The sequence below is a fragment of the Pelecanus crispus genome, chromosome 14 (genome assembly GCF_030463565.1).
Source record: "Pelecanus crispus isolate bPelCri1 chromosome 14, bPelCri1.pri, whole genome shotgun sequence".
Taxonomy (NCBI): Eukaryota; Metazoa; Chordata; class Aves; order Pelecaniformes; family Pelecanidae; genus Pelecanus; species Pelecanus crispus.
Window position 1 is genome coordinate 12,823,062 of NC_134656.1, and position 26,745 is coordinate 12,849,806.

Below are 26,745 nucleotides of genomic sequence, written 5' to 3' on the forward strand. Positions count from 1 at the left end.
TTGCTGCTCTCCCTGTGTCAAGTGCATTCCTCCACTAGATGTGATAGGAGGAGAGGATTAAAAATAGAGTTTAATCTTTATTCCTTTGAGAGTTTTTCCATTTAAAAAAATAATCCACATGCTGCTAATCTTTCCAAGGCAAAAGCTCCCCCAACTTGGGGGTTAAAAGCAAGGCAGGACCCTTCTGTGAGCCCCTCTGCTGCGCTGCAAACAGCGGCTGCCCTCAGAGCGGGGCTGGTGTGCAACAGCTCCAGGCTCGGGTTTGGGAAAGCCACGAAAGATGTTTTCTTTTTTTAGCCTCCTGCTCTCTGTGAAGACATTAGGATTTGTATAGCTATGAGTAACTGCACTAGGAAAATCCTCCCACTGCTGTGCAGGCAGATCTAGCAGAGCTTGAGTTCTGCAGAGCAGGGAAGAACTGGGTACCAGGAGGTGCCCAGCACCAGAGGAGTGGGTGATCACAGCCCACATTCGCATTAGCAAGACACTTCAGTGCAGCAATGGGTTGCCAGGACTGGTCTAACTTACTATTTCTAAGGCAAGTAGGAAATTCATGTTCTTTTGTTAATCCCTAATCAGTTTTCCTGAGAGTGACTGCATTTTCATTGGGTACAGTGGGTAAATCAATTAAACACTTCATCAGGTTATTTCTACAAAAGCTGCTCTCCACACTCACAAAATGATTGATGAAAGAGTGACTCTCTTGCCTGCAGGGAATGGTGATTAAGGAGTGACCTTATTAAGCTGTTTCATGCAGCTGAGAATTAGACAACTGTGCTCAAAGAGACAAAGTAAACTTCCTTACTTTGTTTAAAACTTCTTTGCCAACTGTCAGATCCATGATGACCCCGAGCATGGTCTGCGCATTAGGCTGGTTATTGGAAAACTGGGAGATTTTACAGGGCCTGATCTGTAGGAGGAAAGACTCCTTGCTGGCAGTGTTTCTGGGATCTGTCCTGCTCGTAGGCTCCTACAGCTCTGATGATCTCAGTTCAGGGAGTCAAAAATCAGAGCGAACTGCTTGAGTATGTATGCATTAAATCAGCGTTACTTGTAATTCCTGTATTGGCTGAACTATGTATGGAGACCTGTAAAGACAAATAGTACTGTAATTCACATTTCTTTTTACAAAATTATGCTAAAACTTTCTCCTTGTAGTAAGAAAGCCCCAAGGTCTGCATATGCTCATGGGTTCACTTTAGCCTTTATCTGAACCATAGCCATTAACTTAGTTGTAGGAAACACATAAACTCAAGGCTTGTGTTCTAACCGATTGAGATAGCTAAAGGAATAGCCTTGAAGGTGTGGAATTAAGTTAACCAAATATGCCTAGACAGGTCACACAATTTCAGGAAATGAAAAACACAGGTCAGGTGTGCAGGGAAGCACAGCACCAGTGATGCATGTTCACAGCCAGACACTGAATCTGCTGAGAGCAGCAGAGGGAGAAAACCACCCTGCACCTTTGTTTCAAGATCATCACCTCTACGGTCAACGAGTGATGGTCCAGAGCTTGTGAGCCTCTCAGGACTGAAGAAAGGCCACCCTACAGCTCAGCCATCCATTGATTGTGCAGGTCTGCAAGAGGCTGTTCTGCTGCTGTGACCACCCTGGATGGGATTCAGGGACTCCGGGCTCCCACTGCTTCCAGTGCTGTATTGATTTTAACAGCGACAACCTAGAGGGGAGCAGAACGGACTGTGCTTCATAGATGGAATTGAATTGTTTTAAACTTTTTAAACAAGTTGGCTGTCTTCCTGGACTCTTAAATTAAAGGGCAATTAAGTCACTTTCAGTCTGGAAAGAGCTGATGGGCGTTTCCTGGTTTGACTCTCTAAGATTTTGCCAGAGCGATTAATGCAATGAAGAACTGTCAACTCTCAAGTCAAGGCTGTCAGCCAACACTCAAAGCATTTATCTAAAGCACATGCTCAGACTCTTTTGTCCCATGCACAGGAGGAAGTGGGACAAAATGAGGGTGTAGGAAAGAGTAGCTGGGCATAAAGGACACTGGCACAGCAACATTTGTACCTTAGCACTGATAATTATTATGGGAGGAGGAAAAAAACTGCTGGTGCTATGGGCGTCGTGGAAAGTCGGCTTTTCCCCCCATGGGGCAGGAAAAAACCTGGCTAAATATCAGCCCCAGCTCATAGCTACTTGTCAGTGCTGGTTTTGTTAGTTATATGCAATTGATATTTGTGCAGCAGGTGCACTGCTCCCAGCATGAAGGGAATGCACATGAACACTGCCCTGGTACAGCTGCAGTGCTGCTGCTGCACTGGGAGTACAACCCTCCCTTCATGCCTGGGCTCCGCAATATCCTGGTAATGTTGCTGTGAATATGCAAGAGCTCCAGGCTTTCCCAGTTACTAGAAATGCCCACGGTCTCCCTACCTTTGATTTCCACACTCCTTCCTAACATTTAAAAGCTCAAATCTATTTTGTTTCTTCCGGGATTGCTAACCAAAGCTGACTCCTGAATGAATTCTGTCTCTGCTTCAGTTAGTCATCCCTTCAGGACAGATTTAGTAACTGCTCAGGGAAACCATGTAGAAACCAACCGTTCACCGTTGGAAGGGAGCACCCACTCACTGTCAACTTCTTCTTTTTCCAAGCTAGAAAGCTGAAAGTGCAGCAAGTCAGCCAGAATTAGGCGAGCAAGCCTCTAGCATCACCTGTTGTGTAGGAAGGTGGATAAATTGATATGTACCTAGTCCCAAACCTGACCGCAGGCTCCGGAAAGTCACTGCAGCGTGAAATAACAGAGCAGAGATAGTGAGCATCTACAGCAGAGTTCACCCTCCCCATCTGCCAGAGCACCCCTTGGGGCAAACAAACCTCCTGCACGATTGCAGCTCCAGGAAGGGCTGCCAATGCTCCTTGGTGTGTGGAGAAACAGCCTGAACTTCCACCACGCATCCTTCTGAACTGCCACAGAGCTTGCAGCATGCAGACCTGCCCCTGAACTGAAGCAAATCTCTCCTTGAGATGCAGACTTAGTAACATTTTAAGGCTAAAGAATTGCCTGTTCAAAAATTTGACGTTTACTGTTTGTGTTTATTAAAGCTTGTATGCTCCTTCAGAATTTTCCATAACATTGGTTGACTAGAGGCACACCATGTTAAAACTCATCCTGATAAGCAATAATACACCAGAGTATTTTAATGCATAAATATGAGTCACGACACTGACGCTTTCAGGTAAGGACAGTTTATTCGCCCCTTTAAACAAATAAGGCAAGATGTTTGAGAAAGATCAAACAAAATCTCCTGATCAAACAAAAACGCAGAGGAATGCAATAAAAGTTACTATTTCATACATATACAAATTAATGACCCAACACTATTATATACAAACAGCCAGATCTTAGAAAATAGCATTTCAAGTCAGCACTTTATGCCAGTGTTGGTAGTTTCTTTGTTACAAAAAAGTTAAAGCTACTAACTTCACATATTTAAGTCTCACATGACTGACATCATCAGTATCTTGGTTTTAGAAGCAAAGATAATTGTTTGTCCAGAACACTTTCAGCAATGCAGGAGCACACTAATGCAGCTTCACAATTAAGCAAGATTTTTGCTTAAAAACTTTGTTGGAACAGCTTTCCCTTATCGGACGAGCCTTGGTCTTAGCCTGGAGGACCCTGAGAAGTGAGCAGGAACCATGCTCCCAGATGCTCTACAAAGGGACCAAAAGGGGCATTACTTTCTCTAACAGATTGAAAATCAGTGAAGGAGAAAATAATTCCTCTGCATTAGAGCTCCAAGTGCAAGAAACATCATCAAGTCTCAGCCACTGCAAACATTTAAGAAAGGTTCAAAGACAGTTAAGCCATTGGACCAGTTTTACTTATTTTGGTTCATTTGCTGTATTTTAAGACAATCACATCAGCAGCGTATCTCAAGAGTGCTTAACAGCAGTCACAGGTTGCATATTCCATAAATAGACACCACCCTGTGGTGTTTCACCTAAAACTTGGGTTTTCTAATGCCCTCCAATCACTAGAAAGTTACCTACACAGTGCAGAGGTAAAAATACTCCCAGCAGAATCTGCTTGATCCACACCACATGCAAGCAGTGCACTGTTTACCATGTCACATATACATATGTCTATCACACCAGAGGTATTGGGCCAGATCCATCCAAGTGACTAATACAAGATCCAACACTTGACCAGAGAACTCCTTCCTAAGTTGTGTGAGTTTCTTTGATGCAAAGGATGCTCATGAATATTGCTCATAATAAACACATGTTTAGGGCACAACGCATTGCACAGATTTCAGATGAGCACTGTATGAGCCCTGATGTTCACACAGCGCTTCACTAGACCTCATTAGAGTCCGGACTAAGTGATTTTAGTCCACTAATAACAACAAAGCTTTTAATTACTTGGTTTTCCTAATTAAAAACTTTCCCAATACTTGAGGCTATCAAATAGCTGGTTATCCCAGGATGTACTCTTACTTCAGCACCCTAGACACACTGCTTACTGCCTCCCTTTCCCCTTAGGGACAGCTGGTTTGCTCATCTCTGGAACAGCTGCGTTCGCACTGCGTATCAAACTGTGTATCAAACTGAGACAAACCAATGCAACCAGGTCTGTAGAGGGGGTAAAAATGGCTTGGTTCCTTTCACAGCAATGGAGTATACCTATTAACAGTAGCCAAGAGTCTGCTCCAGGGGGAAAAAAAGAGCCTACAGAGGCGTGAAATGAACGCTTCACCTCTCTAGCAGCACTTGATTCAGGAGACACTGCTATTTAGTTTCATTATCTGGGTGATGTACCAAGGCCTATTTCAGAAGAATGACATGGAAACTGTTCCCTCTATCAGAGCAAAATAAAAACAAATTGGTAGAAATACTTGCTCTGTCCAAATATTTCATCATATGCTAGATAGATCTAAAACTATGTAACTCTGCTGTTACAGCCCACGGGGCACCACTTGGTCGCTCCCTGCAACTAGGCTGACCTCTTTGCTGCTTCTGTTCTGCTCTCTACTCTACCAGGGTGAGTTAATTGCACCATCCTCACAGCGATTGTACACGCTGGGACATTTTCATTGATTGAGCTATACTGGGCAGGAATGGCAGGGAAATTTAAAGAAAGAACACAAGAGCATCCAGAGGAACTGGAAGAGAATAGACTGAATATCTTCCAGTAGGACATCAGTAATTGTCTTCTCATCCAGATCAACTCCACCTTTGCTCCACCACCATAAATGCACATTTGTTAATTCAATGAAGTCGTTACTTTCGGTTCAACTTTTCTGATGTGCTAAACCTTCAGAAATGTGAAGGATTGTGAAATTAAGATTTTATTCAAGCATCTAAAAATGTAAATTTGAAATGAAGCCTATAAAATATTTCACAAACTGGAGATTTTTAAATCCTCTCAGACACAGCAGAAGTACCGAATTCCTGAGAGAGGTTCACACAACTTCCGCTCATTCAAATACTGTTCCTTTTCCTGGGTTCCACTGTCAGCAGGGTCTCCCAGAAGGATATTTCCAAACAGACAGACGAAGGGGAATAAGATCACCGATTGGCTTTTGGTTTTAAGTCGGTGTGGATTTTAAATTACAGAATGTAATTTCTGATGGAGGCACAACATGCTTTATCTACTTGTATTAATTAAATACACAAAAAGAGGACAAAACTGAGGTCTTGAAGAAACCACACTTGCTTAAAGCATACAGTGTAAGGCATGGGGCTTATTACAGGCTTTTTAAAAAACGAGATTTAAGCTTCTTTCAAAAGGCTGGAACAGTTTGTATATGTTCTTACCTGCTCTCTTCAGTGACCTAAAACTTATCAGTACCTTAACAGTAGAAAGATACAGTTAACAGCTTGAAATTGAGTCTGTGCATTCACAAAGAAAAACAAAAACAAAACCCACAGAAGATGCAGCTGTTAAATACCACAATCCCCCTAAAAACAGTAACAAAACTCCTTCGGAATAATGTTTTAAATATAAGTCTAACATTAAAACATACCATCAGGATTTTCCACTTAATGGCATTCCTGAGTTCACAAAGGTGCTATGGAAAAATAAATGAGCAGAATTATTGCCCTCTATTTTGCTAGCATATTTCAATTGAAATCAACCTGTTTAGTAGTCATAAAAGTAAGGAGCTGATTGTTTGAGGATGGAAGAATATTCTACCAGTGGCTCAGAAGTTCTGCTGCCGCCGCTTCTTAGCTTCAATGGCATCGAGGATCGGCTGCCGCTTTGACTGGTACTTCTGGCGGATTTCTTCAATCTCCTGCTCCATCATGGGGTCCAGGGCTGAGAGCCTCCTCTGAAGTTCATCAACACTCCAAGTCTTTAGCTAGCAGGGAGACGAAAGAAGAACAGACACCAGCATCAGTACAGCAACCATCCACACATCTACAGGGATTTTGCTGCCCATCTGATGGTCACAATGCCTCTTTCAGTAGGAGAAAGTGGAAGAGTTTGCTCCAGGCTGCTGGGCTCCTCTCTCAATGAGACTGGCATGAGCCTCAGGATACTGGGCTGCTTTTGCTCATTTTACAGATATATTACATGCTCTGTTTAGTGACAGCGCGAGTATATAAAACAACCAGTGAAATGTTTCCCCCATTGAGTTGTTTTTCTAATGCTTCATTTTGCAGGCTTAGAACAAAAATACCGTATTGAGATGGAATAGAAGTAAAGTTCTCTCCTCTTCTTGCAACTAAACTTCCTTCTGCTAAGTGACAAAGGGAGACAGAAGGGAATAGGAAGAATAAAAATCATTGACAAAAGTTGCACTTGGTGGAGGTGGGGGGAAGCATTTATGCACAATCAGGCTGAACCTCAATCATGGTGAGGAATCCAAACTCCTCTAAGTAAGAAATCCCAGAACACACACCACAGTCAGCCCCATACCGATATAACATGCAAGTACAATTTGTATTTTACTGTACACGTGAGAATGTCAGGCTAGTCTGGAAAAGCTTCCCTTCACTGAATTCCCTATCTGCCTGCCCTTTGTTTAATTGGTTCTCCTGTGCACACCAATTTGCTGAGAACTGGCACAGAAAAGTTTTATTTTGTGATTAGATGGCAAGTGTGGCCTGGGACAGTTTAGATTGTCCACAGCTACACTCTTTACCGAATATTAGATTATTATAACCTGTGGAACAGACATGATTTTAGGATTATGGTAAAAAATATGGACACTGGAAGTGCTTCAAATGTTCACCTAAGCACCAGTCCTTTTCCCATCCAAGACCAAGCAACACCTAGAAACACATGGGAGACACTGTTTTACAGCCACTGCAGCAGGATGGAAATGACTATTTGCACCGCCTGCTTTCAGTGACCACCTGCTGTGGAAACTAAGAACTTGCAAAATAATTTGGGTTTTTTTTCATGAACAAAGAAGTGTCAATTTTTACATTTTCAACAAATGTCATAATCAAGTGACTTACCTTTACTTCAGTTAAATGCAAGTGACAATGCTGTCCTAGTTTAGCTGTTAATTAGTCAGCTATCATGGTTATTCTTCAAGCCATCTCTGAACCAAAACCACAGAGTGAAACAGTTGCTGCCTGTTATAAACCAACAGCTGAATGGCTGTTGAATGGCAGTTGAATAGTTTGCATCAGTCCTTAAAACGTATGTAAATACTAAAATAGGGAAATCCTGATCCTTCCTCCTGAGGTGGAAGAGATACCAGTCCCCAAACCACAAAGTCATCTGTTAGCTGATTTCTCACAAGGTCTTTTGAAATTCTTTAGCATATTACACTAAACAAGATATTTCCTAGTTGCAGTTACAGGATCACAAATTCACTTTAATGATCTAGGCACAAGCAAAACAAAACCTTTTTAGCAAGGGTATACAGTCTTTCAGCCTCTCCCATCAGCCAACCATTCACTGGAAAGACAAAGCACTTCCTCCACAAAGATATACATTATTTATACACATTAATGCAACTTTACCAGACAGCAGTTTAAGTTGATGCATGGCACCGGTTGCCTTTCCACACTAAGTTATTACGGAGCAGGGAATTATTCAACATTCCCCTTCCTCACAGTCCGGGGAATTGAACAGTCAAATAATAATGCAAAAAAGAAGAAAACATGAATTCAAGTACTGAACACATACACTAAACAGCTATATCGAATCAAATGGCTGTCAGCTCTCACAGAGTACCCAGCGCTAGAATACTAAATGACAGTTTTGGAACGGATCTAAACCACCTTGCTCATGGTTTAAGCCAACTACTAGGTGTCAGAAATTGTCCCGAGGCTGTGATCTTCCATGGATACCTTTTGAGCATTCTCCATCATCCTCCCAAAGTGCTCGGTGCTGCTTACAGCCAGAGACAAATTGTCACAGTCAGTGGACCAGAGGGCAGAGCAGATTTACAGCACTGGTCTCTCCAGACCCCAAGAACGTGTCAGTAAGAACTAAAAACTGTTTATGAATGTTCTTGAACATGATCTAGCATCATGGGACATCCTCCATGGATACTGACACACACAGTCTTTCTGCTAACTGTAAGCAGCTGCTTGCAAAGGGATGCGATGGCTTTGACAATTCCTGGGACTGTGTGTTTGTCAGGACAGATGGCTAACAGTATGGAAGATGCTTAGAGTACAACTAAGTTTGGAGTAGGCAAAAGCCTACATATATATATATATTAATATGAACAAATCGGAAAGTGGGTTACCTGTGCAGATGCATGATGCAGAACAAAGTAGCTACTTAAGGAGACTGATCACAGGTTAAACAGAATGGGGATGGTGGGAGAAGGAAGAGAGGCAAGTCGACGCAGTGCAAGAATCTAAGAGCACAGAAACACATCCTGTGTGTAATGCTGTGTGTTGATGAGGATGAAGCATTGATGAGAATGAACGACAGAGGTTTTATCTGGAATAACATCAGCATGACTGCAAATGCCACGCTATTCCTAAAAGAGGCAGAGAAGCCAAAGGGCAACACTAGTAAAAGGTCCAGATTATGACCATTCACTACAGATGAGATGACGAGAGACTGACAGGAGTCCAATTACTAATGAGTGACAGCCAAGCGCCCACACAGTTGCAGAGGATGCCTAGCCCTCTGCTCCCACTGTGCTTCAGGCCCAGGATAACATGAGCCCTGGGCTGGGCTATTACTCAGCTTGTCCTTCCACTTGCATACGCATCTTTAAAAGAGAAAAAAAGAGAACTGCTGAAAACATGATGGCCTCCATTTCACTGTGCTGCGTGGCATTTCACTGTAAGCCAATGCCACAACAGACTTTCTCCCAGAAATGAGTTTTTTAAACTCTAGCATATCTATCTGTGCAGTGGTAGACTCTTGGGATATTGACATTATTCTCTTAGAGGAACACCAGAAGCAAAATAAGAAAGAAAAGAAGGACAAGGACAGAGCATCTCATGACAGACGGTTACTCAGGGTAAAGTCTCAGCGCTGAACAGCTGCAATTAGAGCTGGTTTTAGCCAAGGGCTCAGTCCCATCCCTCTCCTCACTTCTTAGCAATTCTTCTGTTCTAAGAGGTCTAAATGTCTTTGTAAAAGCTATCTATTTTTGTCCACAGTGATCAAATAGCTAAGCCAAACTTTTACAGGAAGGAATCTCATTTCAGATGCAAAGACTGATATAAAATACTTGTTCTAAGGTTGGTCAAACACATCTATCAACAGGAAGAGATGGCAGCGCAGCGAACTGTTCAAGCAAGGTTGTATGTGCAGACAGCTAATTTTTAACTGGTTTATTAACAGTTGTATTTTTACTCAAGGTTTTGAGAATGATCTTAAGTCTGTAAAAATCCCCAAGTGAAAACAAACATCAGAGGGGCAAGTCTCCACCTGAAAGCCTCTCTCGCCCACAGCCGCGCATGACATTCGTTGTTCTGCAGGCAGCAGACACCACTGACAGCAACATCTTATTTTACTATACTGATGATTTCTACTATATAATTCAGAAGGACATATATAATTACGTCCTTCAGAAAGACATAACCTATGGCCTTTCCATGCATGTGCACCAATGATGTACAAATCAGGAACAGATCATTTGATATACAATTTATTCCTCAAGGAGAAGATCTGTAAGCTATTCATGACATCCTTTTGCCAGCATTTCAGACAGACTTGTGGATAACTACTCTGCTGAACAATGTTCACCTCAGCAAACTGCTTCTGAGTTGCCATCCTTTCAAATCAGCATTTTAAAAAATAGGGGAAAAAAAATACCACTTGCATTTGTTACAGTCAGGTAAAGTGTCACTGCAACATCTAAGCAGCAGCAGAAGAATAAATAAAGGCTCTCTGCAGATGTGTTAGACATAGCCACAGGTTTGATAGTCAAGGGCACCACGGTCTGAAATCTATACCTTTGCAGTTCTGTCCTGAGCAAGAGGCGGTCTAAAAACCTGCCACAGTATTTTTAAACACACCATGCCAGATTTATATTTCACACAAGATCTACTGTAAAACACAAAGCCTACGGAATTAGCTCAGCCCCTTCCCTGTCCCCAAGAAAACCAAACAAAAACCCAAACAGTGAAAAGTTTTTGAATTAGAAGCCGATGCAAATGATTTATCACTGTTCTCTTGGTATCCATAGTCCTTACACTGAAGAGCACCAGTGACGCATTTTCCTACAGCAGGGTCTATAGCTTGACCAGTTTGGGACCTAGCGTACTTCTCTGGTCCCTCAACAGCCCTTCAGCAACACAAGGTGACGACCGACTCGGACCAGTCTACACTACTGACATAAATACAATGTCGTCCAGTAATCCCCGAGTCACTTCAGCTATCATTCTTATTTGCTCCTCTACCAAAAACACTGCCAGCAAAATCCTCTTGCTGCATGAGTTATGAGCATCAAATAGAAACAAGCTGTTTCCAAGCAGCTTTCACACCTTTCTTCCCCAACAAAGAGTTTTGGCAGAGCACTAACTCACCGGCTGCACAGGAATCAAAAAATACTATCTTGGGGCAAGCAAAAAACATGTTCCTCCTTTCAAATGTGCAGATGGACCCTGACTTCTGGAACAAAATATACAAAATATATATGACATTGGTGAGATGGGGTTATTTTCCTCACGGTGAAAGTATTTGAACAGTTTTGCAGAAGGAGGATATTTTCAGGTCTTGATACTACAGCAAATCCTACAAATAGAATTAGGAAGTTGTTCTCTCCTTTCTTAGCCCCCTACTCATACCCCTCCTACTGTAATTTCTGCGAGTTTGAACACTTGTCTTCCACATGCTCACACAGAATATTTTCTGAATATCCTCCCACCTTTACCACCAATAGCCTGTGGCTTTTTAGAAAGGAAACACTCAGCTGCAGCAATCGGTCTGCCTTTCACCCAAATATTCCAGGTGGCATTTCCTGCTCAACATAACTTGATGACAAACTTTTAAATAGCTTTTAGAAAAACTGGCTTTAGCAATTACCACTTCATAAGGGCCAGTGGGAGTTTGAAGACTAAAATAAAGAAGTAATAAAATTGCAGCTTCCCATGCTACACAGGGAAATAAATTCTTAGTGGAAAAGATATGAGCTAGATGGGAACTAAAGAAAAAAACAAATTAATTGTCTATTTAGCATAGCTTTATTGTTATATCTTCCTTTTCTGCCTAGTTTTACGTTGCAATCTAACAGTTCTTGACTGCATGCCCAGTGATCAAAGCCCCCCAAAGAAACTCAAGACATCTTTAATCACATTAGTAGGGAGCACGGCTCTTCACATACTTGTGTGTATTTAGACAGGCAAAATCTAAACATGGCTTGAGAAGGGTTTTTATCCAAACCAAGTTATCCAAGCTACGCTAAATATTAAACGCCAAATAGGAATTTGCTGCTAGACATAATGAAAAATACTACCACTGTAATATAGTAGCAACTGGCTACTTTGGAAAAACAAAACAAACCCAGAACAACCAACTGGGACTACAATTGTATGAAAGCACATCAGAGCGCCTCACAGGAGGCTATTGATTATCACACTTGACATCAGAAGTGGCTACATACCAGAGATAAGTAGAAAAAAATTCCTGCAAATTGTCTATTAAGTGTTCAGATGTCCTGTGGGAAGGGAGGCTCTTGACAGAAGAGACCAATTAAACCCTTGCTTCACTTGACCTTGGCTATCAGCAATGCAACCAAGATGCTTCCCTTCTGATAAAACCGAGGGCACACTTGTGCTTCCTCTCCAGGATCCTGTGGATCAGTTTTACGCATATCCACCTCAACTTCTCAACTTTTCTTCTATCACCTCCTCAAGCAGGGTTTTATTTTTGGGATGCAATCACCCATTGGATGCCACTTGCTGCAATTGTTTGTAGCAACCACCTTGGAGTGTAATTCAGCCTGCAGCATGCAAGAGTGCATGGTGCTATAGAAGTCCATGAGCTGGGAAGAGGTGTCAAATCTCAAGGATTCATAAATGTGAGCTCTGACAAGTCTAAGAACTGAGATTATTCTGGAATTAGCCTTCTGTAACTTGAAAGACTGGTTAAACACGGTATCAATTAAATGCTCGTATCAAATATACTCTGAGGGAACAGATTACTGAATAGTACTATGCGCTTTTTTTTAAACCAGCAAAAAAAAGCATTCAGTTTCTCTGGCCAAAAATTAAATGAAGAGGGTGATTTCTCATGCTAAGCAGTGCTCCAGACTTTAGGTCTTGAAAATGGTGATATAAATTGGTGTTGGAATAGCATGCCATTTTTTTCCTTAGCATTCTTCCTGAAATGCTGGCTCAATACCATTTGGCATACTTTCAATCACTGACCTAAAAATCAAGTACCTTGTTCTCATTTATGTTTCTAGCGTAAGGAGGCCTTGATGTAATGTATGAGCAAGATTAACTATTTATTCACTGTAAGTTGTCCAATGCAAGGGACACAAGAATTTAAGAACCTACAGGTACTTACTGCCCACTTTTCTTGATTGTCAGGTCCCTACAACTTCACAAATCTGTCAAACAACCACGATAGAGGGGCTATGGCAAATCATAGCAAACCCCAGTGCCTACACAAACATTAATTCTCTTGATTTTTTCCCCCCTTTCAGCATTAGCATGTCAGTGAAGTTTCTCACTGTTATGAAAGCAGTGGATGAAATGCACTCACTGTGGGATTTCATGCAAGATTAAAAATATGGATATGAATCTTTCAAAGGATTAGAAAAATAAGTCTCAGCAGCACAAGCTTCTGCTTTTAATGCATCTTAATTATTTAGGCAATGTGCTAGCAAAACACATCATGGGCTGCAGCATCCAGCACAAGTCAAAACAGCACTGTGGCTAGAACTTCCCAAAGAAAGTGAACAGGATCTGTGATCAGTGCACATCTGGAGCCAGTTGTTGCAGGCCACCTCATCTGGACAGCAGATGACTTTCCACAATGCAGTAACACTCAACTTTCAACTAGATCATCAGTCAGTGCAAGTCAAGTAGCTGAAACAAGTTAAATGAGTACATTCACATCATGACTTTTTGTGGAGGACAGACAGACACTAACACACACTCAGCATTTGATCCCTAGCTGAACTGGAAAAAAGTATTTCAATAGAGAGTTATATCAGAAGAGACCCAGGCCTTCTCAGATGACCTGTTTGGGCGAGCTCTACCTTACTTTCACAAATGTGGAGTTTTACAGCTGCTGAAAGCGAAACGTCTTACTGCTACAATGCCAGTAAGGATCCTAGTTATTTTCTATGTAGCTCTGCTTATTTGATTAAAATAAAGGTGCATGATACCAGGCCATTGTATCTGTACTACTCCTAAAGAATTACTGGAAGGCAATGTGTGCCATTCTCCTTCCTGCCCTGCTCCCTGTCAGACTATGTTGTGAAGATCATGTCTAAACTGTAAACCTCCCTCTGTCCTGCAGGAAGGACTACTGCCAAAATTTCTCTTTTCAGCTTAGCATCTTGCTAGCAGCTTAGCAAGGCTTCTCTCAACCTGCCACACTATCATGGCCTGATGGGCTTCTTGGGAAGCTGCCCCTTCATTCGAGGCACTGCTGCTCATGGCAGTCAAGTACCACTTGACTGATGGAGTCTCACTCACCACTGGCTGCCAAGGCCATTGCTCTTCTCTAGCAAGAACTGCCATAGTTTTACTACTCAACTATCTCTTATTTCAGGCTATATTTACACCCATAACGTTTGATCCTGCTGGTTCAGCAAGGACCTTCCCTCAAGCATACTTTCAGTAGCTAATTCCTGTGACTGCTATGGAAGAGACATACATACATGCTTTAGATACACAACTGCCCTTCACCAGCTAAGAGGCATCTATTATTTACTTTCTCACCCTCCCCACAGTTTGGAAGTTTTACCCCATTTCTCAAAAGCCTGTAAGAGCCAGGGAGCAGCTTTGCAGTTAGCAAGAAGTCAGAAAATTCCCAATACAGAAACTGATTTCAGAGGATTATAGCAAACATACAGGTCTCCCTGGCTACTCTGTCTACCCAGACATAACTGCGCAGTGATTATGCAGAGCAGTTACCTGCAGAGCGGAGAAGACTGCACAACTGCGGGAACACCGTAGCCTGCATCGATAACTCTGGCATCCCTGAGTTGCTCTTAGCCAAGAACTGCACTTTATCAATCCTTACTGTAATCCCTAAAAGGCTCAAGAAAGTTTTGGTGTTAGAGCCAGCACAACCGTATAACCTCTGCATACTGTTACTACCCTCAGCAATGTTCAGAAATTATATTAAGGAAGAAAACCCATCCAAAGCTCTACTCAATGATATGAGTGGTCATTAAAAAAAGGTCTTTTTAAAAAAGACCAAAGCATTTTAATCTGAGCTCCAAGATTAAATTTCCTTTTTTAGCCTTAGTATCAATTATGAGTATGAATAACCTTATTCACTTCCAAAATCATCCGAAGTACCATACACACTTAATCTAAACAAAGGAAATGACAAATTGTGTCAGTGTTGTTATGCACCACTGAACTTCAAGAAGGCCAAACCTTAAAATCCTTTAGGGACTTAGAAAGGGGGTGACTAATCCTGTAACCACAAAGACAAGTTACCTTATTGGGTTTTTTTTTCAGTAACTGAATTAGAAACCAAGCTAAAAGGTCAACCTGTCTGGACAAGCAAAAAAAAAAAACCAAAAAAAACCCCCAAACCAAACAACAACAAAAAAAGGCAGAAAAAAAAAAAACAAACGAGCATCTATTGCATATAAAACACTTTCTTGTCAGAAATTGGATTAAAGAAAAACATGGCAGAGTTTTTTTTCCTTCTCTAGGTGATTATGCTTTAATTTTCTTAAGTAAGAGTACCAAAATACCTCTGGACATGCTAAAATAAATCATGTCATTGGGCTTTGAAGATCTGGCTAGCTGTACAAATCAACTGTAAGGTACACAACTGACCAATGTGTTTTTTTTTTCCTTTAAGAAAAGCAATCTGTCAGAAAATGCTCATTCCTTTAAACCAAACAGAATTTTCTACAAATCTGAGAGGTTTAACTAAGTTCTGCTAGGAAGGGTATGTGGCTCAGTAATGGAGCTTCCTTCCAATCCAGTATACCCTTTCCTCCTCTCTCCCTCGCTCCTAAGGGCGCTACTCACTTAAGGATTAACAATTGATTTATTCAGGATCACTTATCCTGAGTAAAGCAGAACTCCTGAAGAACTAGCAGTAAGAATACCTGAAGTAAGAGTGATTCCTTCATAGAATATTGCTCAGTGTAGTATTACTATGAAACACAAATGTAACTGAAGTGGTAACCAATTAGTTAATACTACATCAGTATGTGAATACAGTCTTTGTTAATAACGTGGAGAAGTTTGCTACTGGTATATTAGCCTCATTAACTTACCTGAAGACTTCACACACTTAAATGCACAATGAAGGCTTAAGACACACAGTGTCAACTTTGGCCTATCTATCTTAGCACTTAAGAGTATTAACCTTTATTCAACAAATGCTTTTGATTTGAGTCTTAGTCTCCTAATTTATTGCCAACTCCAGGAGAGCTGCTGCAGGGGATTTGTTTCCAGGAAGACCACACCAGTTCCCTACCTCATGTACCCAAAGGTGAGGCTTGTCTCAAAACCCCAGTCCAACCCTGCTCTGTCTCCCCTCCTTCACTAAGGAAAAGGAAGAAATAGCTGCAATTTGAAGTCAAGATAGACGGGAGAGAGAGTTAAAAGCTTTTTGAGGAAAGACTGAACTAGAGATTTCCAGGGCATTTTGAAAAATGAATAGCTGCATGACCGTGGGAGAGGCTGTCATCTTTGAAACCAGGGGCATATGTTAAATATCTCAGAGACAAATATTTTTTTGGGACAGTCCCCCAGTGAACCATCTCCATAAAATCCATGTTGCATGAACCTGCACTCCTTGCCATGCAAGGTTTTCCCAAGTGTTCACTAGTACCTCGGCATTTATTTATGATCCTGCATGATGGCAATACACAAAACAAGAATGAATTAAGCACTTAATTTCTGAATAATACTCCTTTCAGACTATATCAGTCTTTATGTATTAAGCTACTCTTTCTCCTTTTTTCTTGAAGGTCAAAGCTTGGGTTCTTAAGCTATCTGATCAGTGAGGTTATTGACATAAAAGCTAAGGCAAACCTCCTAGGATACCCTGGCTATTGGAAGCACAGCCAACTGCAAACTCCATTACCTTCTCTGTATGAGCAAGACCTCAAACATGCCTCACACACGATGAAACTCCCCCGTGCAAAGTCTCCTGATGAGGTAAGCAGGGAGACACCCAGTAATTACACGCACCAAGTAGCACTGGCAATAAGCAGCAACTAGGTTTTTCTGCAGGTTTTATAGTAATGCAAGAAGAGGGTGCACAAAGGCAAATGCACTAGGTCCAGAAATCAGAGCTGAGGTAACTTTGCTCCTCCACAGTACATCATTTCAGGCACTTGTCCGGATGAGACTCTGCCCATTGGAAAGTATTCACAGGGGCTTGATGGAGACTTTATCCCCATGTTTTTCCCTTATGGTCCAGAGACTCCATCCTCCAAGAGGCAATCCAGAGCACCTATATTAAACTCCTGATGCAAAGGAGCCCTTTTTGCTACAGACGAGAAAAACCTGGACGTGCTTGTCTTTTTAAGCTACATTACCCTTCACAAACATTTGTACTGACAGATGAGTTGCAAGATTTTAGAAGCATTTCAAATATATCTTGTTTGAGCAGCAGTGCTCTTTCTTTAAAGGAGATGCTGTGCCAAGAACACACCCAGCCCTGAAAACAGATCTCAAGGCATAACAAGGCTCAAACAGGTTTTCTAAAGAATTTGGTACGCTCAGAGTTTTTTTCCAACATCACACCTTCAATTATTAATTCCTCTTCCCTTTCTCCCAAAGCAGAAATGCACATTGCAACCTGACCTTAAACATACAGCAGTAGTGGAACAAATCCCATGATCAAAGACCCTGGCTGAAGTTCTGTTAGTTACTTAGTTCATGCACAAAATTTTCAGTCAATGTCTCAGCTGATTAAATGCTGCAGTAGAAAAGGGGCCTCAAAGATAGTCCAGGATGTTGAATTTACAAGCCTGAATACTCTCATATAAAGTTGATTTCACCTTACATTATTTCAAGTCTCCATTAAGGGCTAAGCAATTCAACACAAGCAACAGCAACCTATTTTACTTCCCACTCACCGCAAGTTTCATTTAAAAGTCTGATGTCACAGAATGCCTCCTATACACAAAAATATAGCAAAAATGAAATTTTGACAGCAAGTTGTGGCAGTAAGTGCTTTGCAATCAATGTCAGTATGCACCAAAGTGAAAGCAGGGGGTGAATAATGACCTTGCTACCAAATGTAAGACAGCAGAAATTTATTGTCTTCCACAACAGATATGAGTCAAACCACTGAACTACCGTTTCCAATTTCAAGTATTGCTAACGAATTTTAGAATGAAATGTATCTTTTGGGGTTTTTTTTGTTGTTATAAAGGGAATTTAGAAAGGTTTACAAAACCTACATACATAGAGCTTGCTGTAAATCACACTGGTGATTTAAACCAGCCATGAATTCGATGATGTTTGCATTAAGGTTCAGAATGTCTTCCTCATGCAAGTGTTACAGAAGAGTCAAGACCACTTAACAAACAATAAAAGATAACAAGCTGTTCCTGGGCTTATTTTTAAAATGACTGTACATTTGTTTACAAGGTGACAAAATGAAACATTTTTCCTTAATAAAGATGTCACTAGTTAAAAGTATTTGCTGGGAAGAACACACTAAATATGCTGAAAAGGTAATGCTTAAAAGAAACACAAACAATTAGCAGAGCTTTAAAAATTCTTGGCAGATGGTTGAAGGAAAAAGGAAATCCATTTAATGGACATCAACGTAATGAATCAAGGCAGGTGACATTTAAAACCAATGAATAAAACATGACAAAAACCTGTCTCTCTCTATAAATCACACTTCACAGTGCAAATTACAGCTAGGTACTACACTTTAAGATCTCTCTCAATTAGCAGAAGATACCATGGGGTTTGGAACTTAAACTTTGGTCTGTTCTGGACTGTCTTCTGTTGTCAGAAAAATATTCTTTTTATTAGAGACTGGGTTTTTTCCCCCAAAAATTATGGTCTTAATGCTCTCCCACTGAACAAAAGCTTTATTTTAGATTCAGCACAGCACAAACAAGTTTACTTGTTTCCCAACTAGGAATCAGCCCTAGTTCCATAGGACCTAGACAGGGCTGCCTATCAGCCATCCCAGATCTGGCTTTATCTCTCAAACTGATGAATGCCCTAGCAAATAAGTTCACTTTACAATCAAAGTAAGACTATTTGAAGAAATCAGTGTCTGAGAAGTAGTTTTTATTCCAGCCACTGCTGGGAAAAAGGGGAGTTCATTATAGATGAAGGGAAGAAACTTATGGACAGAGAAATCCCTGAAGATTCACTTGAAGTCTTCGGTTTAGTCTTGGAAAAAAACGTTACTGAAAAAAGCTCTGCTTTAAACAAACATTTTTTTTCTTCGACACAAAACTATATCTATTCAAATGAATTTTTGGGACAGCCAATCTTCATTCATCACGCAAGGGTCAGAGTAACTTGGTCTCTCAGAAAAGAATGTGTTTCAATTTTCATAATAATTCAGTAGAAGTCTCAAGATTATTTGATTCTCAAATAATCCTCATTTAAATGACCTGCAAATGTGCATACTATAATAAAGCTTTTTTTGCTCCTGTCTAAGTGGATAGACTTTCTGGAGTCTTAGTAACCAGCCTGGATTATTCACTTGAGTAATTTGGATGGGGGAAAGGAAGAACAGAAAGATAGCATAGAGGCCTGCATCTGACACCTTTACCAAGCTGCTTAAAAGACAGAAGTAAAAAGAAGATAAAGCTCAGAGGATCACAGTAGTCAGGAAACACTATAAAATGATAAATTATAAGAAGTCACACAACAGCAGCTTACCCATATAATACAAGTATTTTTCTTCTAGCATCTGCCTTATCTGTGTATCCCCAGCATGCCTTCTTGCTACTGCTAGAAAAAACCCAAAGACCAGTTCCAACAAAATGACAGCCAATTATTTAGCCTGCCATCATTTTAAAAGCCTGCAACTGTACAGAAAATACTCCCAAGTTTTGAAATCGATTGAACTTTTAGAAGGACAGACAAAAGGCAGTAAAGCTATAAAGCATCAATATTAGATCGCTAATAAATGCTATCCAAATGAATGTTCAAGAGAAACCAAAGACATTGAATGTTCCAGGTACTGGTAGACAACAAGCTGTTCACAAGACAAATGATACCTTCACAGACAGAATACAATAAATTAGAGACTCTGGTCATTGTAAAGCAGAACGTGTTTACTGTTATTGATAAACAATAAATCACCTGCCCTCTAACAGTTCCTCCCTATAAATCACTTCTAATGAACGAAACAGATGGTTCCAGCATGCAGCCATTCTTCACCACAGTCCTGAGCTGGGACAAGAAATACACTGTGCTGAGTGATTTCCATTTTTAACTGTAGTCATTCTGTAGTGGCATAGGGGAAGCAGCAGGGCAATGCAAGAGACATTAACACTATGCACTGTGAGACACCAGCTGCAACTTTTGCAGATTCATGGCTGGGCTGAGCAGCAAACAGAGCTGCAGCGTGCATCAGCCACTGCACTTCCCTGGTTTGGGCTCCAGCCTGCAGTGATCCATTGTGGTTGGCATCCTTACTGCCTGGACCACACCTGATTATGCATAAGTAGACTCTGATCTGCAGGTATTGTCAGGCTGGTATCTACCACCAGACTGAAAAATAAAATACGATCCTAATGCAATTTGACTTGTCTCAGTAAACAGAAAATTATGTTTTTCTTTACTACTTCAAGAAAAAGAATTATACCTCCACCCAGGTAAAAGGAAGGCTTGCTTTCACTTACGTTATATTTGTAAAAAAGAAAGGTCTAAGCAGTAGCTGTTAAAAGCTCTGGCTAGAAGCTGCTTACAGACACACACACACACAAAAAATCACCGTTTCCTATCAAGTAAGTATAAACGGACATACAGTTATTCAAAGTTATTTAAAGGAGGCTGCAGTTGCGATACCAACTCTTGAAGTGCAGATAATTCAAGAACTCCAGAGATGTGAATATACTTTTAGAAACTGGACTTTATTAAAATTTAAGTGTTTTCCTGATGTTTTGCTTCAGCAGTTTGCCAGACTATTGCTTTGTCTCTTATCTGAACAAACTGCAATCAAAAGCATGAAATATGTTTGTTATTCGTATATTGCTCACTCCTTTGTCCCACTGGCTTGGTGAACCATCCAACTCCTACAGCATAATGAAGAGGAACGCTGTCTGGAGCAAGAGCTTCTAAACAAAACCAAAACCACAGTAAGCGGTGTACAGACACCTTTGAAACAAAGATGCCTCATTTCAAAATTAGCTAATTTTAAGAAGCACAATCAACGGAGAAGTCAGATATCGACAGCAAGCTGTGGCCCGAGCACTTGGGAAGCAACAGACTAGACAATAGGTTACTGGAAAGAGAGATGTAGCTGTGGGATCAAACACAGCCCTTCCTCCAACTCCTGTACCTCAGGCAAAGTCCCTTCTCTGCCTATCTCTGTCTAGCAGATGGTGGAGACAAGAATTGTTGCTTCTACATGAGGGCTCTGACAGTGCAGCCCTGACAAAGTGGCAGCTGATCAGCACCTGCATTCTTCCCCCCAGTTAGAGGCAATTAACACCTCCTGCTCATCCTTCCTTTTTTTGCTGTGCAGAAATTTCAGAAGCAACAGTTCTACTGCTTGCAGGACAGTCCTCCCCAGCAATAGAGAAACAGATGACACCGTGCACTGAAAAGTGATAAAGTCTGTTTTGCAACTAGGGGAAATCACACCAGTCTTTCCTGTCCAAGAAATTCACATCAGCCACCAATGAGACACTTCTCAAAGGGAGCTAGAAAGGTGAGCACAGAAACACAAGACCTGAAACACAGGTTTGCTCATGGCAGACTGAAACACAGTGAACCTGTGAACAAAGGCCATGACAACAGCCATCTTCCACAGAAAGCTGAGAGATTTGCCACGTCTACTCCTTCTACTTCTGCAAATCTTGATGCTCTCAAGTATATATGTTAATTTTATTTTTGTAAGGAAAAAAGTTCTGCTCCAAAGTTTTTCTGCTTCAATGAGAGAACCTGTGAAGGCAGACCCTCTTCATTAAGCCAAGGAGTGAGAAGGAAAGACCCAAACTACTGGCTGTTGATAATTGTAGGAACCAAGACTTAACAGATGCAAGCAAATCAAGGTCTTCCCAAAGGAAGCAGGATACTTCTTAGGAAAGAGACATAAACCTTGTTTCTGAATGTCAGCTTCCTTCCCAGAGCTGCAGCAGCAGGATGGAGATTGCCAGCACAGAAAACAACTGCTGATGATTGCAGTTCTCCACTGAGGTCCTGCAGGTGAATAGCAATGCTTTCCTTCAAAAGCTCAGCTATCACCCTGGTGTTCTTCCAGTGAAGCACAGATAGCAAGAGCAGTTAAAGACAATGTGCAAGTGTCTGTACCAACTAGGATTTTGACAGGCTGCTTTACACAGGCCAGGAATGGTTGGCAGATACAGAGGTGCTGGAATCAAAAAAGCCTTGGAGCAAACGGCTTCAACTCCTTCTGTAAAGCCTGTACAAAGACTTGATGTCCTACTGTACTCTTGCTCTAGTGTCTGTTAAAAGTTCAGGTCCCATTTGACTCCACATCCGAAACAAGCCCCTGGGATACTTAATTAGCATAGATTCATTGATACATGAAAAATTATGAATTAGAGTTACAGCAAAACCAGCTCAACATTACAGGTATTAAAAAAACAGCAGTTGCATCATGATGGCAAAATTCAAGATTGGCAGGGGCTCTACTGCCACTCATTTTCACCAGTGAAACCGCACTCATGAAATAAAACTGAAAAGGTTTCAGTGTTGTCATAGCTACCATAAGCCATGAATGGCTGGAACCTGCTAATCTGCTAACAAAATAGGCTTTCAATAAAATGATTAGTGATATAATACACAACATTAATGACTGGATGATCCACAAATATGTGCTACAATAGGTTTGGCAAGACTGAAGGCCTTTCAAGCAGGGCCAGAATAAGAAGAAAAGTGATCCCACTTTAGCCACAAGTGATATTAGAATACTGACCTGCTCAGAGCAGTTAAAACACTTTTAAAATAGGAATAAGCAAATGGTTTGTTGTGTCTAAGGGCAGGAAACACCACACAATTAATTTTGCCGTATGTTACAGTACTACTGGAAGATTAAAGTGAAAAAAATGTATGACATTGTCTAAACAAATCTTATAGCATTATTAATTTAAGTCTGTGCAACAGTATGTGACTAATGTTCACTGGCAAAATTAAATTCAACTAAAAATTTTGAGCTCTGATTATGGCAATTAGGAATTCCACATACAATGCAGTCTGACCATTAACAGCCTACCCCTCCAGCATTTTCATACTAGAGTTTGTTATATTCTTCCTAAAAGCAAGAATTTTTGCCCTTAATTAGTATTTTTTCCCCCATGCTAAATAAATCATGATGTTCTTGAAAACATTTTTTGTAATCAAGTGGGGTTTAAATCTTTAGAGATCCTTGTTCAAACATGAGTGGGGATAAACATTAACATCATCAGGCATTGACTAATCAGTTAATACTAACTTCTACATCAGAAATCCAAGGCTGGAAATACACTGCTGGAAATACACTGGGTTTATGTCATCTCCAACCCTACCAGGACATAGCCAGAGCATCACATTTGGGAGGAATGGAGTTCGTCGCCTTTTAGAACAGGATCTCTGGGTTTTCAGCACCGCAGTGGATGGGGCTGACTCGATCCAACCCTTATCTAACATGACATTGCCATTGTGATATAAATAGTATCTTACTTGCCTGTTAGTCAAGAAAAGGTCAAACGGTTTTGCCACCGGGAAAAAGAGCAAAAATCTTTTGTAATTTAATATTGCCCTTTGGTTTTTTTGGAAGACAGGAGACTCCAGGTGCTAGTCACATAGGAAGGAGAAGAATACAAAGAGAAGACAAGGCATATTTATCTAGTCTGCAGTAGCACAAAGCAATAATATTTCAATCATTTCTTAAGGCCCAGGAGAACTAGAGAACCCAGCATCTCACTGATGTCATCTTTACTTGGAATCCTGCAAAGTCTATAGACAAAGTCTCAACAAAGCTCAAACCTGCATACTTTGACAATGCAGAAATAAGTTAGAGCTGCAGGCAAGTCTAGGACATATGTACTTGATACGCCTACTAGTGAATGTATGTTTTCTTATTCCACAACACTTACTGCATTGATGCTTTCAATTAATAAAGCATTAATAAACATGACTTTCACCCATAGCTAGCCAAATTGATCTATTTTTAGCCAAACAGGAAAAATACCCACTTTAAGCCTTTGAATACATCACGCAACCTTGAGCTTACTGCTACTAACTCTCAGATAAGCACTATACAAACACCCACATGTATTTACTAAGGTTGCTTTCAAGCATTTTTCTTATCCTACAGAAAAGAAAGTAGCCCTGTTACAAAATTTGCATGCAAGACAGGCTGGTATATTCATACACAGTTGAACTAGAGAAATACATACAGCTGGGAAGTGAAATGTTCACAAATTACTACCTGAAGGTGACCCAAAGCCCGATTTATTGCTAGCTTTTATTGCTTGCTTTTATTGCTTCCAGTGCGCTGGTAACCTATGCACATGGCAATACTTCAGTACTAATGGAAATCAGTAAACAAGGTCACATGCATGTCAAACAGTTGCTTTGCACATTCTAAAAATACTTGTAGGTCCTGTTTGCTAGAATAGCACTGACCTTTCCTTGTGTCATTGCGCTGCCTGTGCCCCTCACTGGGTGTAGCCTGCACCTACAGCTCACTGTATGCAGGGTGGAATACATCCCACCCAGTGGAAATAAGGTTAATTGTTAAACTTGTTATCAACCAAATTAGAAAGTAAAATAATTACAGCAAATTTGGGCCATCTTCTGCAGACTATGAAAGACTTCCAAGATACTCCAAACAAGCCCATCTTTCCTGGGAAATACCACACATTGAAAAAGAATTATCATTAAATTAAGTTACAACATATAAGGTGAATAAGATAAATGGAGTATCTGACTGGATATTGTGTGTTTGGCCCAGACCCTGTGATACAAAGGCAGCTTGCAGGTTATTTTTGCAAAACATGTTTATGCAGTGACTTCAAGTCTTCAGGCTAAATGTAACGTCGTGCAAAAGGCTACGAGAGAGAATGCAGCAGGTCCCCTCAGCTAGCCATCCTTTTCAGTCTAAATAGGAAAATTTGAGATACAGCAGTAAAGACAACAAAATACATGTAACAGCAGTAGTCTATACAATCTGTACAAAGAGAATGAAAGGCTCCAGCTGTTATTCCAGTGTTAAAGTAAAGCATCTCCTCGAGTCGTGACTAGCAGAGGGATTTTGCTTTCCACTGCTCTATGAAGGTGGAGTGAATCTCACCAACTACTGAGTGCAGTGTGACAACCTGAACCACGGGCAACACGAACAGACATCATAAGGGTGCACAATGCACTTAAAGTAAAAAGTACTTGCAGTGAAGTATCATTGGAAGAAAATGCAGTGGAGGGAACAGTGTTCACCAGAGCATGCGTCTTCTGGCATTTTGAACTCAAACCAGAAATTTTCCATCCTCACAAAAATAAGTAAATAATAAAATTTATTAATAGATCTTTCTTTGGGCTTCTGAAAAGTTCCTGAAAATTCTGAGCACATGAACCTTAGTTAGGCAGACTGAAGTTGAGGATTTGAAAGATAAATTAAGACAAGCTCAATGTTTACATAATAAGATAAAACCCAGTGCCAAAACTTGAGAAAAACAAGGAAATTCAGTGGTTGTAACACTATACATTCAGGATTTTAATTTTCCAACTGCCATCTGGAATTCTATTTTTTAATTTTAAATGCATAATGAGGAAGTAAAGCAAGATAGCTTGTACCTTCATGTCCTCAGGCTTTTTTGTTCATTTGTTTGTTCTTAAACAATGAAAGTATACAGATAACGACTGGTTATGATTACTGAGAAATACCTAAAGAAAATGAGTTTTTCAAAATGCCCCATCCAAATGCATTAGCAATTAGAATCTCTTCAAGTTTCTATTAGCCTATCAAAACAAGAAATAATCTTATAGCAGCTCTGACTAAAAGTCTTAAAGATTGTCACATTGATTGAATTTCGAAGTATAGACTTACAAATTCGTAGTCTCCATCCTGTGGTACTTTCCAGTCAGATGAATTTTTTGTCTGGCCAGACACATTCTTCCCAAAGCTATTGATTTGATTCTCCTTCTCCTTCTGCTCAAAATATTCAAGGAATGATGGTTTGGCTGGCTGCATTGTTTCATCCCTCCCTGGAAATATTAAAAATAAGAAAACCCAGTTGTTTTGAAAAATATATTTTTGGTTATACTGCCTTACATCATGCCCAAAAATGATTTTATTTTTTTAGTACACACTAAATCACGTAGTACTGCTAAAGTACTATTTTTTCGGCAGCTTTTCAAATACAAAACTGACTGTACAGCGAGAAAACTGGAGAACAGAAGCTTAAAGCCCACCACATAAGTGATTACAATGCTAGAGGCCTTGGCCTCTACACCTGTAATCCATCCATTAACCAAGCTTCATGCACTGAATTCTAGAACTAAACTATTACCAGCTAGAGAGGTGGGTTTTTTTCCATCCCAGCCAGGTTGCATGCACTGCAAAATACACAAGGTTCCAAACCTAAACAGCATTGTTTTACAAGCAGAAACTCATCTTTATATTTAAAAATGGAATAGTACAAAAGCGAGGCTTTCAAAGACCACATCTACCATACAAATATCACAGAAGTTGCCTTGGGTAGAAGTAGTCAAATTCTACATTTCTTGGGTAGAAAGGATTAATGAGCTTGCAAAGCTGCTTTTTTTCTTTTTATAAACAGTCATTTAGTAAGTTTACTACCCTAGTTTTCTTTTTGTAAGTTAATTCCTCTGAACACACTTTCTCCGTGGATTACTCGAATAAACCAGATATATAGATTAACCATTCAATTCTAGACTGCATTTAAGAAACTTGTAATAAGAAATAGGCAAGGCTACAAAGAGAGACAGAGGAGTCAATAAAACCTCCTAAATACAAATACTTTGATTTTTGAAGAGCAGGTCTCATAAGACTCCCAACCACCATTCTCAATAACA

The 26,745-nt window shown here is 40.5% G+C and overlaps 1 protein-coding gene across 2 annotated transcripts in view; it reads right to left on the minus strand.

Annotated features, from left to right (window-relative positions):
- Positions 1-4,566: 4,566 nt before the first annotated feature.
- Positions 4,567-26,745, minus strand: part of STK4 (serine/threonine kinase 4) — a 45,811-nt gene continuing 23,632 nt past the window's right edge. For both annotated transcript variants that reach the window (XM_075721074.1, XM_075721075.1), the window contains 2 exons: positions 25,757-25,914; positions 4,567-6,332 (listed from right to left, as the gene is read on the minus strand). In XM_075721074.1, coding sequence (XP_075577189.1) covers positions 6,174-6,332; positions 25,757-25,914 — 317 coding nt within the window. In that variant the 3' untranslated portion in view covers positions 4,567-6,173. The remainder of the gene's footprint in view (positions 6,333-25,756; positions 25,915-26,745) is intronic.